The 15,841-nt window shown below is 43.0% G+C and overlaps 1 protein-coding gene across 3 annotated transcripts in view; it reads right to left on the bottom strand.

Annotated features, from left to right (window-relative positions):
* TAFA1 (TAFA chemokine like family member 1) overlaps positions 1-15,841 on the bottom strand; it is a 2,040,488-nt gene that overhangs the window by 72,612 nt on the left and 1,952,035 nt on the right. For 2 of the 3 annotated variants that reach the window (XM_069643790.1, XM_069643791.1), the window contains exons 5-6: positions 5,330-5,454; positions 5,022-5,102 (exon numbers count right to left, since the gene is read on the bottom strand). In XM_069643790.1, coding sequence (XP_069499891.1) covers positions 5,061-5,102; positions 5,330-5,454 — 167 coding nt within the window. In that variant the 3' untranslated portion in view covers positions 5,022-5,060. The remainder of the gene's footprint in view (positions 1-5,021; positions 5,103-5,329; positions 5,455-15,841) is intronic. The other variant, XM_069643792.1, reaches the window with a different exon arrangement.

Below are 15,841 nucleotides of genomic sequence, written 5' to 3'. Positions count from 1 at the left end.
CAGACTGTGGCACTTGGATCTCTTAATGCATCAATTCCTAAATAGTCATTCAAAATGTTCCAAGAATTTCTCAAACTCTTTGTCAATGGATAATTTACACCACATGCACTTGACCTACTTGTTAATATAGCCCTAGGTGACAGTGGACCATTGTGACTAGTTTCTGCATGCACCCAGTCTCTGCTCTTATAAAATCAACTAAGGTTTGTGTCATAAAAGCCAAGTGATATGCTCTTAAATCTGGGACTCCCAAACCACCCTTACCTAACAGCAATTGCAATTTACTTATTTTTAGTCGTGCTGGTTTTCGGTCCCATAGGAAATCTTGAATGAGTCTGTCCAACTCTTGCCAATATTTCTTTTCAATGTCCAGTGGGATCATACTTAAAACATAGTTTATTCTCGGTGTTGAGACCATTTTTGATGCATTTACCTTTGATTTTCTATCTCTCTAGGTCCATCTTGAATGTGGTACAGACCATATTCATATTCTCTCTAATAAAGTCGTTGACATTGGGAAACATCCACACTCCTAAATATAATAGTTTTTCAGCACACCATCTGAAGACCAACTGCGTGATGAAGTTTTTGTCACATAGAGGCACCAAGGGCAGGACCTCTGATTTAGCCCAGTTTATTTCATATCCCGAGCAATGGTTAAAGGCTGTCAAGATGTCCATAAGTACCTAGATTCTTGAGGACAAATAAATCATCATTAACAGCCAGATGTTTTGATGCAAACCCCAACAGCTTATGCCTTGTAGTCCCTTTTCAGCTCTCAATGCTATAGCAGGCGGTTCAATTCCAATAACAATAGTAAAGGGGACAATGGACATCCTTGTCTTGTACCACACTCTAATTCAAATGATGTTGATCTTTGCCCATTGTTGTTGACATCAGCGTTGGTTTGGAGTATAGCAGTTTTACCAAGATCTAAATTGGACACCAATTCCCATTTTTCAAGGATCTTAAACATAAACTGTCAATTCACTCGGTTGAAGGCCTTTTCGACATCTAAAGATAGGACTGCGGAATCCTCTAGAGATTCTGTTGCCATTGTTATGGTGCGTAACAGTTTCCTAATATTGCTGGAAGTCCTTCTTTCTTTTACAAATCCAGATTGATCTTGATCTATTAGTTTTGGTAAAAGATTCTCCAGCCTCAGTTCTAGTAACTTAGACAATATTTTGTTGTCCACATTAATTAGGCTAATTGGTCTGTAACTAGACGCTAGTGTTTCATCCTTGTCCTTTTTTAAGATCACAGAAATCAGAGCAATCCCCTAGATTGAGAAGTTGTAAACATGCTCATTAAAAGAGTCAGTGCTGAATTGGGTATCCATCTATAAAATTCCACTGGTAGCCCATCCGGCCCCAGTGTTTTGTGGCATTCAATTTCGCAATTGCTTTTTTTTTTCCATCATTATATTTTCCTCTAGCATTTTGGATTCTGCCTCTGTAATCTTTGGAAGTTGTATTCTTTCTAGTAATTCTCCGTCCATTGCAGTAATGTGTGGTTCATTTCGATACAATTCATTATAGAATTTCCTGAACACCTCATTTATTTCTTTTGGCTTGAACGTGATTTTCCCATCCATGTCTTTGATTGAAGTAATTGTGCATTCTGATCTCTCTTTTCCTCAACCTAAAACCTAACCAGCGATCACACTTTTCTCCTCTTTCAAAATAAGTACATTTCTGTTGAAAGTATTTTCTATCCACTCGATCTGAAATTAGTGTTTTCAATTCCTTCTTTAGTTTTTTCAGTTCGGGAATCAATACTGCATTTGCTGGATTAACCATCAAATTCCTTGATATGTCTTTAATTCTTGATTCCAATTCCATGTGTCCTGTGTTGAACTTTTTTTTTAAACCACTTGCTAGACTGATACGCATTCCTCGTACTGTACATTTAAATGCCTCCCACACAATGTGAGGCCTGACCTCCCCCATGCAGTTTTCTTTATTTAATTCTACATTTCTACAGGACATTATATTTATATATGCATCAGATTGCATATAATTTCACACCAGTATTGATTAGAGTTTGAATATTACACAGAACCCCACCATGATCAAGAAGGAATGGACCTCATTTGTATTTGTATTTGTATTTTGTTTATTTGTATAGCGCACCAGGGCGTGTTACTTGGTTTCAGGCAGAAGTATTTACATGGAGTTACAGGAAGAAACATTTACAATAATTATACAGGATATAGACATTACATAACCAAAGTAGGCATGTTAAACAAAGGTTGTACAAACAATTACAAAGTCATGGGTAAGAGGTATGATACAAGGGTCAGCGCTGCCATGGGGAGCCATTGGAGTCTGTGTCATGCAGAGTCATGGGTTGACAACCAGGCTTTGGCTTTGCGCTTAAAGGCTGGGAAAGAAGGTTCCGCTCTGACCAGGTTGGGTAGAGCACTCCACAGCCTAGCTGCCAGGACAGGGAAACTGCGGCCTCCTGATCTTTGGAGGTTGAAGCGCGGGATGATGAGGCAGTTGGTTTGGGCGCTTCTGAGTGGTCTTGCAGCCATGTAGAATGTGAACCTGTTGGTAAGGTAGCTGGGGGCTTGGTTGGCAATGCTTTTGTGGGTGAGTGAGAGAGCTTTAAGAGAGATTCTTTGAGAGACTGAAAGCCAACAGAGGTTCTGTCTATATTCTGTGATGTGTGACATTCTGGGAATGTTAAGGGCCACTCTGATTGCATTGTTTTGAATAATTTGAAGTTTATTGATATTGCATAGGTTAGTACCCAAGTATAGGGCATTGCAATAATCAATTTAGGAGAGGACGAGTGTCCTGGCTAGTGTAGTGCAATTGTCAGTGCACAGGAAAGGGTGGCATGCAGTGATGAGCTAGCATGTGTAAAATGCAGTGGACGAAACTGCATTGGTTTGTTTAGATAATGAGAGGGTAGAGTCAAGGTATATGCCTAGTGTCTTAGTGTAGTGTCCTTGGCCACTTTGATAGGGTTGCCATCAATGGTGAAAGATTGGAACAAAGGGTCGAGCTTGCTGAGTTTTTGGGGTGGCCAAGGATGAGGAGCTCAGTCTTCTCGTCATTTAAGCATAGTTCATGTTGAGCCATCCAAGCCTGGATGACTTGGTAGATGGCGTTAATGGCTGTACAGTGCAGCTGCATTAGGAATATTGCACATGTTGCCTAAATTAAAGTATTACTTAAGTATAATCAAAGGGAAAACTCGTTACACATCAATCTATGCGCAAGTCCATACATATAAATAGCCAATTAGGTGCAAATTGTGATTAGGTGAATGTGTGAGTTTAGCAGGCTTGGGAGTTACTTTGAATCTCCCATTAATAGGCGTATGCCACTCTTGAAATTGATTTGTACCCTTTATTCCATGTTGCAAAAACAATGTGAGAATTGAAAAGTTTACATATGCCAAGTGCCAACATGTGTTTTGACCTGTGAGCGGTCTCCATCAAGGCTGGGCTTATTAAAGCTGCATGCGCATTGCTGATGCAAGGTGCTTAGTCGAATATGTATGGCCGTAGTCAAGTTAGCTATACCTAATGTACAATTACTCCATTCAAAGAAAATGAAGAACATTTCTACTACAAGGGGACACAAAAGGAGAAAGAAACAATAGGAAAAGGCAGTGTTTTTCTTTTTATTTTAATGGGGAAACTACCAGAATCCAATATCACATACTGAACAATTAGTAAGACAAAGGAACACACAAATGGGTCAAAAACCAACCAAACAGCAGAAAACTACAAAAGGACCAACAACAAACTCCAAACTCATACAAATATTTCTCGCGTCCCACCAATAACCTTTTAAATGGGATCATGTCTTTCATCATATCCTACCACAACTCACAAAGAAATTCGAAGTAAGCTGCGCCTAATAAAGAAGGTGAACATCCCTTAGGAGAGGTATGGCCTCTGTTATGGGTGAACAAACAAACTCAGATGAACTCTAATCACAAAAATAAGGTCCGGTTTGGCTAGTCCAACCAGAAGAGGAAACCTGATATTCCTCTTGAATCATTGTACGAGACGCAGAAGCCCACCAAGTTTTTCTGAGATCGGTAGGTGGCAAAAATGTGACTTGTTTTAGAGGTATGGACACATCTTTACTAAAAGATTTGACCAGTACCACAGCTATATTTGTAGAGCATTCATCCAATCCTAGCTAGATCATATTGGAATATTTGGAGGGATCAGAATAGTAATGAAGGTGAATTTCTCTACTTTTTCTTCCACGTAAAGAAGACTTTTGTGTGAACGTCTTCTTCTTGATACTCGAAAGTCAGTTAGTGAGAATGTATTTATTTTGTTTTTTAAATTTATTGTGCATGAAATCCATGTTTACGTCAATAAATTATGTTTTACCATTTGGAAGAAACATTCACACATTTAGTAATACATGTAAAACATGTGTATCCATCACAAATAACAGGAATGGTCATTATTAGTAACTGAAATTGTACAGATTTACTACTGGCATTAAATGGTGATGCTTGTAGTCATCATGCTCACAAAGTTCAACACACCATGAATTAGAACCCTCTTTCCAACCATATTATCAGTCATGTAGATATTGTCTATTTACAAATCTTTTCATTCATTGCAGCAATATTTTTTCCTACTTAAATGTCAATTGAGGATTATGATTCATGTTATATCGTTTCTTTCTCCAATGTCATACTAAGTACTGAAATTGAACCTATTATTTGCAGTTTACATGAAGTGGGACTGTTTCAGGAACATCTTGCTATGTTGTGAGGTTCCATGCTGTGACTAGCACGGTAAGGGTTATCGGTTTTCTGTGTGGATCATTTGACTACTTGATAGCGAATGAGAAAAGTAGACAATTTCTGAAAATAGGTTGCTATGATCAATACCTATTGACTAAAAGTGACATGCATTCCAAAGTCCTGTAAATAAGAGAATCATGTTTCGTTGCAAACAGACATGTTTAAGGAAAGAAGTGTGTTAGTTCAAATCAGTGCTTGGAATGGAAAAAAAAAGAATGCCAGGTACTCACAGTATCTACAGTCAGCAGAGAAGCGGTTGTACCATCCCATTAAAAGTATTGTAGTTCTGCAGAGAAGTGCCGATACTCTCCCTTTAAAAGACAAGAAGTGCCGGTACTCAGAACCTGACAGTACCAGCCCATTTAAAGCACTGGTTCAAAATATAGTAATCTACCGCTAACTGCAGAATTGCGGACATTATTATTAAAAGCAAATGTTTGCTTTAACTCTCAAAAACATTGTCAATAACCATTTATAGTATAACCAAATGAACAGGATTCCTTGTTGATATTGAAATTAAACAACGAAAAGGACTTACTCTTGTGGTCTTGACCTTATTGCCAGTCGCACACATCCATCCTGAGTTATCCGGTAATGTCTTGCACTCTTCCCCTTCTAGGCAGGGTTCCATTTCGCACCACCATTTCCCAATGACTATGGAAGCTGAGGAGGACAAAGGAGGGTCACTGGTTTGAAAGAGCGTTCTAATTTATAATATCTCTGGCATTCTTCTACACCTTGCAAAAAATAAGTTAGCAGCATCTCAGTGCAGAGACAGTTTTACACAATCTGCCTGGGCAAACTGATCTGAACACAGTAACATGTCCATGTTCCTCTAATCCCACTGACAATTGGCGCTGGTTATACATGTCGGCTTCCCCGATGGCAACATACAAGCTGCTAGGGACTAAGACTGTCTAGGAAACTGAATTCCAGCGTCATGATTCCATGTGGCATACTATACTTCAGATGAGACCAACAGATGAAAAAGAGCAAATACATTTCAATGTCAATGTAACTGAGAAACAAACACCTTTTTAGTATCTATTTTACTATTGCCCAATTATAAGCTATGAAAAAAGCAGCCTTTCTTGGCCAATTCTAACATGTACTTGTAAAACTGTACACACAAAATACTCATTTTAAACATAAGCATATTGCTATTATTTAGGTAAATTTGCAACCACTGTCTCGAGGGGAATGGACATTCTGAAACACACATTCTGAAGCATTTCCATATAATATGCTGTTATTTGAAAGTTCGTCTTGTTCCATTTTTTTTATCCAAGCCATTCCAAGTGGGTACACATGTAAAGTGATTCAGCAATGCTTTTACAACATAAATAAAACATAAAAAGGTATTATTTTTTCAGATTTGCGATTACGTTCACAAAGGCACACATATATGCGCAAGGATAACCTGAAGTCAATATACTATGATGTGTTGAAGTAGCATCTATGTGCATTAGGGAAAGTACCCAAAAATAAATACAAATTAAAAAGTGTCGTTTTGGAGACATCTCTTGCCATCTAACGTTTCACCTACTACATTACAGGTTCCAGTACAGCTTGATCCCGATAGAGGTGAACCAAGTGTTGCTGATCAATGTCAGTCTCACTATAAATTAGCGTGGTCAACATCAAGCTTGGTATGATGTTGCATATCAGCTCATAAACCGGAGAGGCATGTTGCTGCTGACAAGAGAAGAACTTTTGGGATTCTAGATAAAGTGCCTCGTGGTTAGTAATTGAAGCAAAACAAGTACTAAAATGTAATTGAAGATAACATTATTCATATTATTCTTATTATTGTATTTATAGAGTGCAGACCTAGTTTCAAGAAGCAACGGAGCGCTTTTCAGTCATAAGGGGAAGAACAAGGTGAGGGGAGCAGAGACACAAGGGAGTGTGGAGTTAACAGGGGAGGCAGGGTGGCCAATCCTCAGGAAGCAGTGGGGAGCAGATCACCCAGTCTCAGATAGGGTGGGGAGTGGAGGGTGTTTGGTTCTACATGATAGGGAAGAGCCATTCCTTGAAGAGGATGGCCTTGACCTCCTTCCTGAATTGTACAAGTAGGGGGAGAGTCTAATATTGATGGTGGAGAAGGTTGTGAGTCTTGGGGCATAGGGAAATAAGCCCTGTCTTGTGTTTCTTTCCCTCCTGCATTGGCAGGGTTGAAGTTTGCACTTCTCCTTACTCCTGGTGGCTCGCAACCCTCCAGAGAGTCTGAGTTTTTCTGTGAGATGAATTGTGGACTTCAGGGTGAGAGCTTTGTAGATGAGGCAGCAAGATTTGAAAATGATACAGTCTTTCAGCGGGAGGCAGTGCAGTTCGATAGGGATCAGGGTGATGTGGAGACCTTTCATGAGTCATGCTGCAGCATGCAGGACACATCTCAGCAGTGCCAGGGTAGTTGCAAGAAGGCCTTCTAGAAGGACATTGCCACCATTCAGGTGGGAGAGGATCAAGGCTTGGGCAGCAGATCTGAAGTTGTTTTTTGGGAAAGAAGGGCTTGAATATCTGTAGGTGTGAAAGTTGCTCTCATGATGTTTGCATCTTTCTTGCTATGTGCAGCTTGAAGTAGAGGTGTCTGTCAATGTTGAAGCCAAGGGACTTGGCATAGGTAGCCAGCTGGTGTGTCAAGCACTCTAGGTCCATAACAGAGAGCCACATAGCAGAGAGCCAGGTCTGGTTGTCACCGTGGTGGGTGTTGCTGATTAGAAGTATGAATTCCATTTTGGAGGGGTTGAGCTTCAGCTAAGTACTTGACATCCCCAACTATATCAATGAGAGGCAGGCTTGAGAAATTGGATATCTTTGTTGGAGGATATCCTGAGGTAGAGCTGTGTGACAAGTACGTATTTGTGGATGTGGATGTTGTGTGGTGTGAGAAGGGTTCCAAATGGAACCATGTAAAGATTCAACATCCCGGTGGAGAGATCCTTGCGAGACTCCACAGGTGATGGATAGAGTTGGTGATCTACATTTGTACAAACATGTGGCGATTAGCAAGGAAGTGTGATCCCCATGAAGTGATGTGGATTGTTGGTGAGTCTCTGGTGGTCTACTATGTCAAATGCGGCTGAAAGGTCAATGAAACCAGGAGGGAAGGATGGCCATCATCGAGGATTTTAAGAGCATTGTTAATCACCTAGAATGTTAGCATCTGGGCCTGAATCAAGATTGGTAAGACTGAAGGAGGTTGTTTCCTTCTCTGTGTTTAAGGAGTTCCATGGCAATTGCTTTCTCAAGGATCTTACCAAAGAAGGCAAGATGGGTAATGGGATGAGAGTTGATGAGGTCTTCTGCATTCAGTGGTGGTTTCTTGAGAATAAGAAGGGTTTGTCCAGTCTTCAAGGTCAAGGAGAAGGTGCCTTGAATTAGGATGGTGTTGATAAGTATCAGGTAAGGGAGGCCTACTTTAGTAGGATGGTTCTTGAGTACAGAGGCTGGGAGGATGTTGTCTTTATATGATGTGACCTTGATGGATGTTAGGGAGGCAATAAGGTCTTCCATGGTTATTTTCTTGAAGGTTTTTTAGGTAGTTGTGGTTTTGCAAGACAGGATGTGTAGTGTGGAGTTGCTTGTAGAGTTTATGTCTAAGTGTTTGTGGATCATGCTGATCTTGTTCATTAAGAAATAGTTGATGGTGGTGGATCCTACAATGGTGTGCATGACTGATGGGTCTGTTAGAAGGTTGATGCAGTGCTTGATGGCTTTGGAGACAGTTAAGATAGTTACAAAGATGAGGAATTGTATGCTGTGTCCAAAGAAAAGTCTTCAATGATATAATATGAAACACTTTCCTTATCAAATTAATGGAGCAACCTCTCACACAGGATCAAATTTAAACAACCAGCGATTCGGATTTACGTTTTGTATCCTTCAACTAAAATGGTTTCTAAGTGCTAATTAAAGTCAATGTACCAGGTGTTTGCAGGGGAGTCTTGGGCCTCCTAATGGGTATCGAGTTTATGGTTTGGCTTTGTATTTTAAATTCAACCTATTTTTAAAATTATATCTAATATGATTGCTTGATATATATAGAAAGTATAACATGAGGTAAATATCCCACATTTTCCACCTACAACACTTAAAGCCCATGTGGTAATATCCAAGTCAATCTCCATATATATGTACGTAATTTTCTTAAACACATGTGGTATTTAATATACTACACATTTTAAATGTCCCCATCATACTCATAATAAGGCCTGGATAGAAAAGTCATGGGCCTTAGTTCAGATAAATTGGCTATATTACTCAAAGTTACATTATGAACAGAGATCACTTCTTAGTGCTCTTTCGACTTGGCAAATATCTTCACCAAACTGATGTAAATGGCTATGTCTCTGGTGGACCAACACCTTTTGTGGCTCATGATGTCTATTGCGTGATATGCTATTAGATACTTTAAAGATCAAACATTCATACTCCACCATCTACAGAGTTTCTCGTCCGCTGACCATTACACTGGGGAAGAACTATCCCCAATAGACACTTCAGGAGAAGCCCAGATGTTTTTAGTTAGTAGTACCAAACCCAGGTTAGCCCCAATTTCCAAGTGCAGATGGCTCCATTTAATTCTATCAGAGCTAGAGTTTACTAACACATTGCATTCTGTGACCTGTGTTTGATTTTAAAATTTGGTTGTGTGAACTTTTAACATCTTGCCCCACTACTGCATTGCATTCTGTGACCTGTATTTCACCAACATTCTCTTCTCTTTACCCTCCCCAGATCTACGGACTCCTGCTCTCATTTCCACTTTCTCTAATTTCACATACTCTTCCATTAATGGTAGCACCAAGTGGGAAATGCTCTTGGTGGGCTTCTCATTATCAAGCTGTATCATTAGTGCCTACCACCCTGGCACTATCTTGGTTCAGGGTCCTCAACCCAACTTCCTCCTCTTTGACCAGTGCCTGCCGGCCCTCATCAACTTCCTTTCCATATCTGCTTCTCCCAATCTCTCTGTCCCTCCCCCTCCGACTGGTGTACCATGCCCCTGTAACCCACCTTGGAAAACCTTCAAAGGTGGAGACATCCTTTTTCTAGCCACACAACACTGGTTCAACAAACACTCCGCCGACATCTGCCTCCTTCTTGAAGACTTGGAACTTGACTTCCTCGCTCTTACCGAGACATGGTACAATGCCAGCTCATTCACTCCTTTTGACTCCCTTCTCCCTGCTGGCTACAAGATCATCTCCAACCCACCCCTTAACTGAGCTAACAGTGGGGTTGCCTTGATTTTCCTCTTCTTTTGGGTCCCTTCCTCCTTCATACCAACACAGCCTTACTCGTCCTTTGAGAGCCTGGTCTACAAGTTGGTCTTCTCTCTCCTCCTCCTCTCGGACCATTGCCACTATCAACCGGCCCCCTGGCTCTACCACACAGTTCCTCTCTGAATGGGCTGACTTCTGCTCCTCTCTCCTCTCAGCCACCTCTAAATGCGTCCTCATGGGCGATTTCAACATCCATCTGGACTTTTCCATCATGGCATCAACTCTCTTCTATGATCTCTGCACTTCGCTATCCCTCTCCATTATGCATTCTAGTGCACCCTGCTCGCCAAGACACACTCTGGATGGCGTCATCTATTTTGATCTCCCTATTTCCTCTGCACTGGTGACCCCTCTCTCCTGGTCAGACCATTCTATCCTCTCCTCTCACCTGGGTCCCCTCCTCAAGCAATGCCAATCGTGTTCACGAACATCTGTCCGATGAAACAAGTGTCAGCTTCTGCCTTCACATCCACCTTCATCCCCCCTCTCTCCGCACCCCAGACTCACCATTGACTCTGCTCTTAGCAACCTCCATCTGGCCATCACCAACACCCTGGACATTCTTGCCCCACTCATGAGGATCTTCCTGAATCCTGCCTCTAAATGTAACAGCTGGTATGACTCTGAGCTAGCAGCCTGAAACACAAGTGCAGAGCTGCAGAACGGAAGTGGCATACCTCTGGCTCACCTTCTGGCAAACTGGCCAGTTGCCTGCTCCAAAGACAATACAGACTTGCCATCTGCACCAAGAAAAGAGTCCACATCCAGGCGTGGGTCTCCGGTACATCCATCAACTCTGCTGAACTATTTAAAATCTGCAGAGAACTAGCCAACCCATCGGCAGTCTCCTCCTCACCCATCCCCTTTCAAGCCCTCTGCAAAGCACTGGCCACCCACTTCACTACAAAAACTCAGGACATCCTGAGCACCCTTGCATCCCTCTTCCCCCGACCCCTCCTCCACCCCCTTGCCTCCTATGGCCTTCCACCCTCCCTCCTCCTCTCTCTCCTTCTTCTCTGCTGTCACACCTGATGATGTTACCAGAGTTGTCCGCTCCATGAATGTCTCCTCCAAACAGGTTTCACCGTGCTCCTCCAGAACCATTATGGACAACATTGGCTCTCTTGGCCCTGCACTTGCCGACTTCTGCAACCACTCCTTTGCCACTGGATATTTCCCCCTCCTCCTTCAAACACTCCCTTGTGTGCCCTCTCTGAAAAAACCTTCAGCAGACCCCACCTGCCCAGCCAATTTCCACACTATCTCTATCACCACCTTCCTTTGGAAAATCCAAAACTGGCCTTCCCAAAACTAACCTCTCATACTGAATTCTACTTGATCTTTCTTCTGCCTTTGACACAGTCTATGATTTCATCCTCATAAAATGGCTCCATGAATCCTTGGCCATCTCGAAGTGGGCACTGGACTGGCTGACCCCCTTCCTAACTGACTGTTCATCCCAGGTTATACTGGGCACCTTCTGCTCCCCTATCTCTTTCTCCACCTGTAGTGTCCCCCATGTATCCAACCTCTCCTTGTCTCTCTTTAACAAGTACTTTGGTTCACTAGCACTCCTCATTTACACCTTCTCTCTTAACTTCCAGTGCTGCGCAGATGACAAAAAACTTTTCATCAAACTCCCTGCTGGCCCTCTTACTTCTTCCATCATCCCAGACGAGATATCTGCCATCCAGTCCTGGTGCACTTCCAACAATCTCTGCGTCAATGCCAGCAAGACAGAGATCCTTAATTTTGGGACCCCAGCTTCCTCTTTCTTCCCCTCACTCTGGTCATCCTCTATGGGCTCTCCCCCTTCTCCTTCATCTGAAGCCAGAAACCTTGGAGCCATCTTCCACTCCTCTCTCTCCTTTGTACCTCACTTTCAGGACATTGCCATGAAGTCCCACTTTCAACTCTCCCTTCTCAAAGGAATTTCCTCTTTTCTCACTTTCCAACAGAAGCTTAATGTTACCCAAGCCCTGGTTCTCTCTTGGCTTGACTACTGTAATAGCCTTCTCTGGAATCTACCCTCTTCCTATCTACATTTATTTATTTATTTATTTATTCGCATTTGTTAAGCGCACAGAATCAGCCCTGAGGCATCGTGGCGCTGGTTACAGAATAGCGCTGGTTACAGGGAAAGCGCGTCTTAGTTACAGCATACAGAGGCATACATGCAAACAGTTTGGGCAGTAGCAATAGTTAGCAGTGTGTGCCTGAATGGCAGTAGGTAGAGGAATTTTAGTTAAAGAGAGAGGTTTTGAGTTTTTTTCTAAACGCTGTGAGGGAGCCTTCTGCTCTTAGAGCGTGGGGGAGATTATTCCAAAGTTTTGGTGCTATGTAGGGGAAACCCAGCCCCCCGGCTGTAATCTTGTGGATGCGTGGTACAGTGAGTTGGTTAGTGTAGCAGAGTCTGGTAGGTCTGGATGAGGTCTGTCTGAGAATGGTGTCTGAGAGATATGATGGTGCAGTGTGGTGGATACATTTGTGGGTAGTAGTCAGTACCTTGAAGGTGATGCGTTCTTTGACAGGGAGCCAGTGAACTGATTGCCTTGCCAGTGAGATGTGGTCCCTTTTGGAGATGTTTAGTGCTGCTCTTAGAGCGTTATTTTGGGTGACCTGGAGTTTGTTTAGGTTTTTTTCAGAGGTGCCGGCTAGAAGTGCATTGCAATAGTCAAGTTTAGCGCCTATGGTAGCTCTTGCTATTGAAAGGCAGTTTTCTTTGGAAAGGAATGGTTTAATGGCGTTGATGAGTTTAGTGCTTAGTGCAGATGCGGAGACAATGGCACTAACTTGTTTGTCCATGGACAGGGTTGCATCAATGTAGACCCCTAGCGTTTTCACAGAGGATAGGACTGGGATAGTGCAGTTGTCGATGTTGAAATTGGCATAGCAGCTGTCTAGCCTGGCCAGTGTGGATTTTTGGCCGAGGATAAGGATTTCAGTCTTATCCCCGTTAAGACATAGGCCGTTAGTGGCCATCCAGGCTTGAATGGTGGCATATATGAGTTTTAGAGCTAGGGCGTCTTTGTGGTATGAGCCTGATAGAGGGAGGAGCACTTGGGTGTCGTCGGCGTAGTTGGTGTAGGCAATCCCAAGTGCATCAAGTTTCTCGAATAGGGGCTTAGTGAATAGATTGTAAAGCGTAGGTGCTGTACAGGAGCCTTGAGGGACACCGCAGTGTATTATGGATGGTGTTGCGCTCGAAATGTTTGAAAAGACTTTCATGGCCCTCCCTTCAAGAAATGAGGTTATCCAGGAGGTGGCTTGGTCAGAGAAATGTGCGGAGTGGGAGAGGTGTGAGGTGAGGGTCTTGTGGTCCACTAGGTCGAATGCCGCAGAGAGGTCGAGGAGAAGTAAAAGGGCGGGTTTACCTTTGTCCAATATCTTGGTTATTTGGTTTTTTAGGTCCAGCAAAGCAGTCTCTGTTCCATGACCTTTGCGGAAGCCTGACTGTCTGGTGCCTAGGATGGAGTTAGATTCGAGGTATAGTTGGATTTGGCTGTGTGCCACTTTATCTAGAATCTTGAGAAGGAAGGGGACAGTTGTTATAGGTCTGTAATTGTTAGGCATCGTGGGGTCGAGAGTGGGCTTTTTTAGAAGTGGGCGCACCCAGGCTTCTTTAAGACTGTCTGGGACAGAGCAGGACTTGAATGAGGCATTAATGAATGCGGTAATGATTGGGGCAAGTGGTTCAGCGCAGTCCTTGATTAATTTAGGGGGGCATGTATCGGCTTTGCAAGTCGATGGTTTCAGATGTTTCAGTATGTCCAGGACTTCTAGTTCTGAAACTTCTTTAAAGGCAAATTTGGGAATGTTAGTGGTTTTGCTATGGGATTGGGAATCTAAGTGTCGACTCTGTTTTGGCAAGGTATTGTAGTGGTCGCGGACATCCCCTCCAGCTAATCCAGAATAGGGCAGCAAGGCTTATCCTTGGCCTTGTAAGGGAGGAAAGGTCTTTTCAACCCCCCTCCCCTTCATTTTTATCCCCACATGTACACTATGCTCGTTCCACGGCTGACCATGCACCACTGGCAAAGGCTCTGGACAGCTTTGGGGCAACACATATACGTGCAACACCCATAAGAGAATCGATTCCCGACCCCATTGTGTATGATCACCAACTCCATTTTTTATTAATTCTAGTAGGCCACACAGAAGTGATCCAACCACACTCCCCTCCTCCTCCCCTATGCCGCCACTGCAGCAAGCTCATTTTCACGGATGTCTGTGTGTAAGAAGTAACATTTCAAACGTTGTATCTTTTGTCTTCCCTTTTGCATCACTGCCCTGTGAGTGAACTGGGCCAGAGTTCTGGCCTGGAAAAAAACATTCATCTCCATAACTCTGAATGAGCACCTGCAGACCCCCAGGTTCAGAGACACAGGCCCCTAACCCTAGGTTCTGTTTGATGTGCCAGTTGTGTGCCCCTCAACCAAATGCCACCCCAGCTCACCCCTAACGCTCAAATTACAAGTGATAATATATCCTCCCTTGTAGTAACACACTATTAAGCTGTCCCCTAATAGATCTAATAAAGGAATTGATGTAGATAGCCCTAGAAAGTAACCTCAAGATAAAGCACCTGATTCATGAAGTAACCCTTTTAATTACATATAATTGATGAGTGTGAGATATAGATATATTAAATGGATAAGTAGTATGCCAATAAATGTCAGAGTATATGTGGTCAAAAGGGCATTGTTAAGTAGTGTAAAGTGTAACAGCTTGGATATCATCTGACCCTGTGCTCCACCCAGAAGAGCCCAGCTGACCCGTGCACCCCGCACTGGCACCACGTGGACCTCCACCAATCCAGGAGCACTAAACTTAAAGAATATATGCTATCCAGTCCTCGCCGTCCAATCCCCACAACTTGTGTGCCCACCAATGATGTAATTTTATAATAAATATGAATGTTTTTGTATTTTTTAGCAGAGCGGTCTCGGAGTGTGCAGAGCCCTCTGTATGCCCTATTTTACTTAGATAAACTTTACCTCTTAACTTTATCCCCACTTGGTCTCATTCCCTACCGGGGTGTGTCCGTTATTGACTCTAATTGGGGGAGTTTTGTATTGCATTTTGGGGGACTGCTCACTTTCAGTCACAAGCTCAGCAACTGCATCTCTCCTGCCCTTAAAACTCTCACTGGCTCCTGGATGCTGGATGGTTTAAATTCAAATCCCTCTGCATCATCCACAGGGCTGTCTAGGGCCGGGAACCACACTACCTGCTACCTGCTCTTACTAAATACTCTTCCTCTAGTCCAGGGTTGTCCAACATGCGGCCCGAGGCAATTTTATATGGCCCTCGACGCCCAAGAGCTCAGTCAAAGAATTAGGGTTACTTTTGTACCTTTTGTATTTATTTTATTTGCAGCAAGCATTGTGGCTGCAGTTTCAGGGTAGGAATTGTAGTCCACACACATTACGATTTCCATTGGCAGAGAAACAGCCAATGGAAATACTGTTACCATGCAAGGCACATTGTAGTAGTGGCAATAAAAAAAAAATAACTGCCTTGCATGGTAACAGTATTTCCATTGACTGTTTTTCAGCCAATGGAAATCATAATCACGTAATGTGTGTGGGTGGAGTGACGGGCACACAGCACCACCTTCACACATTTGCATTGCCGAACCCAGGGCAGAGCCTGCGTGAGCCAGCAGCTCAGCCAAGCCCAGGTTCACAGTGCTACATGCGGTGCATACCAAGGCCTAGTTCTCCTTGCCTCCAGCAGTGGGAAGTACTGCCTGCCATAAT

The sequence above is a fragment of the Ambystoma mexicanum genome, chromosome 2p (assembly GCF_040938575.1).
Source record: "Ambystoma mexicanum isolate Mex_15411 chromosome 2p, UKY_AmexF1_1, whole genome shotgun sequence".
Classification (NCBI taxonomy): domain Eukaryota; kingdom Metazoa; phylum Chordata; class Amphibia; order Caudata; family Ambystomatidae; genus Ambystoma; species Ambystoma mexicanum.
This window is presented reverse-complemented; position numbering and strand designations above follow the sequence as displayed.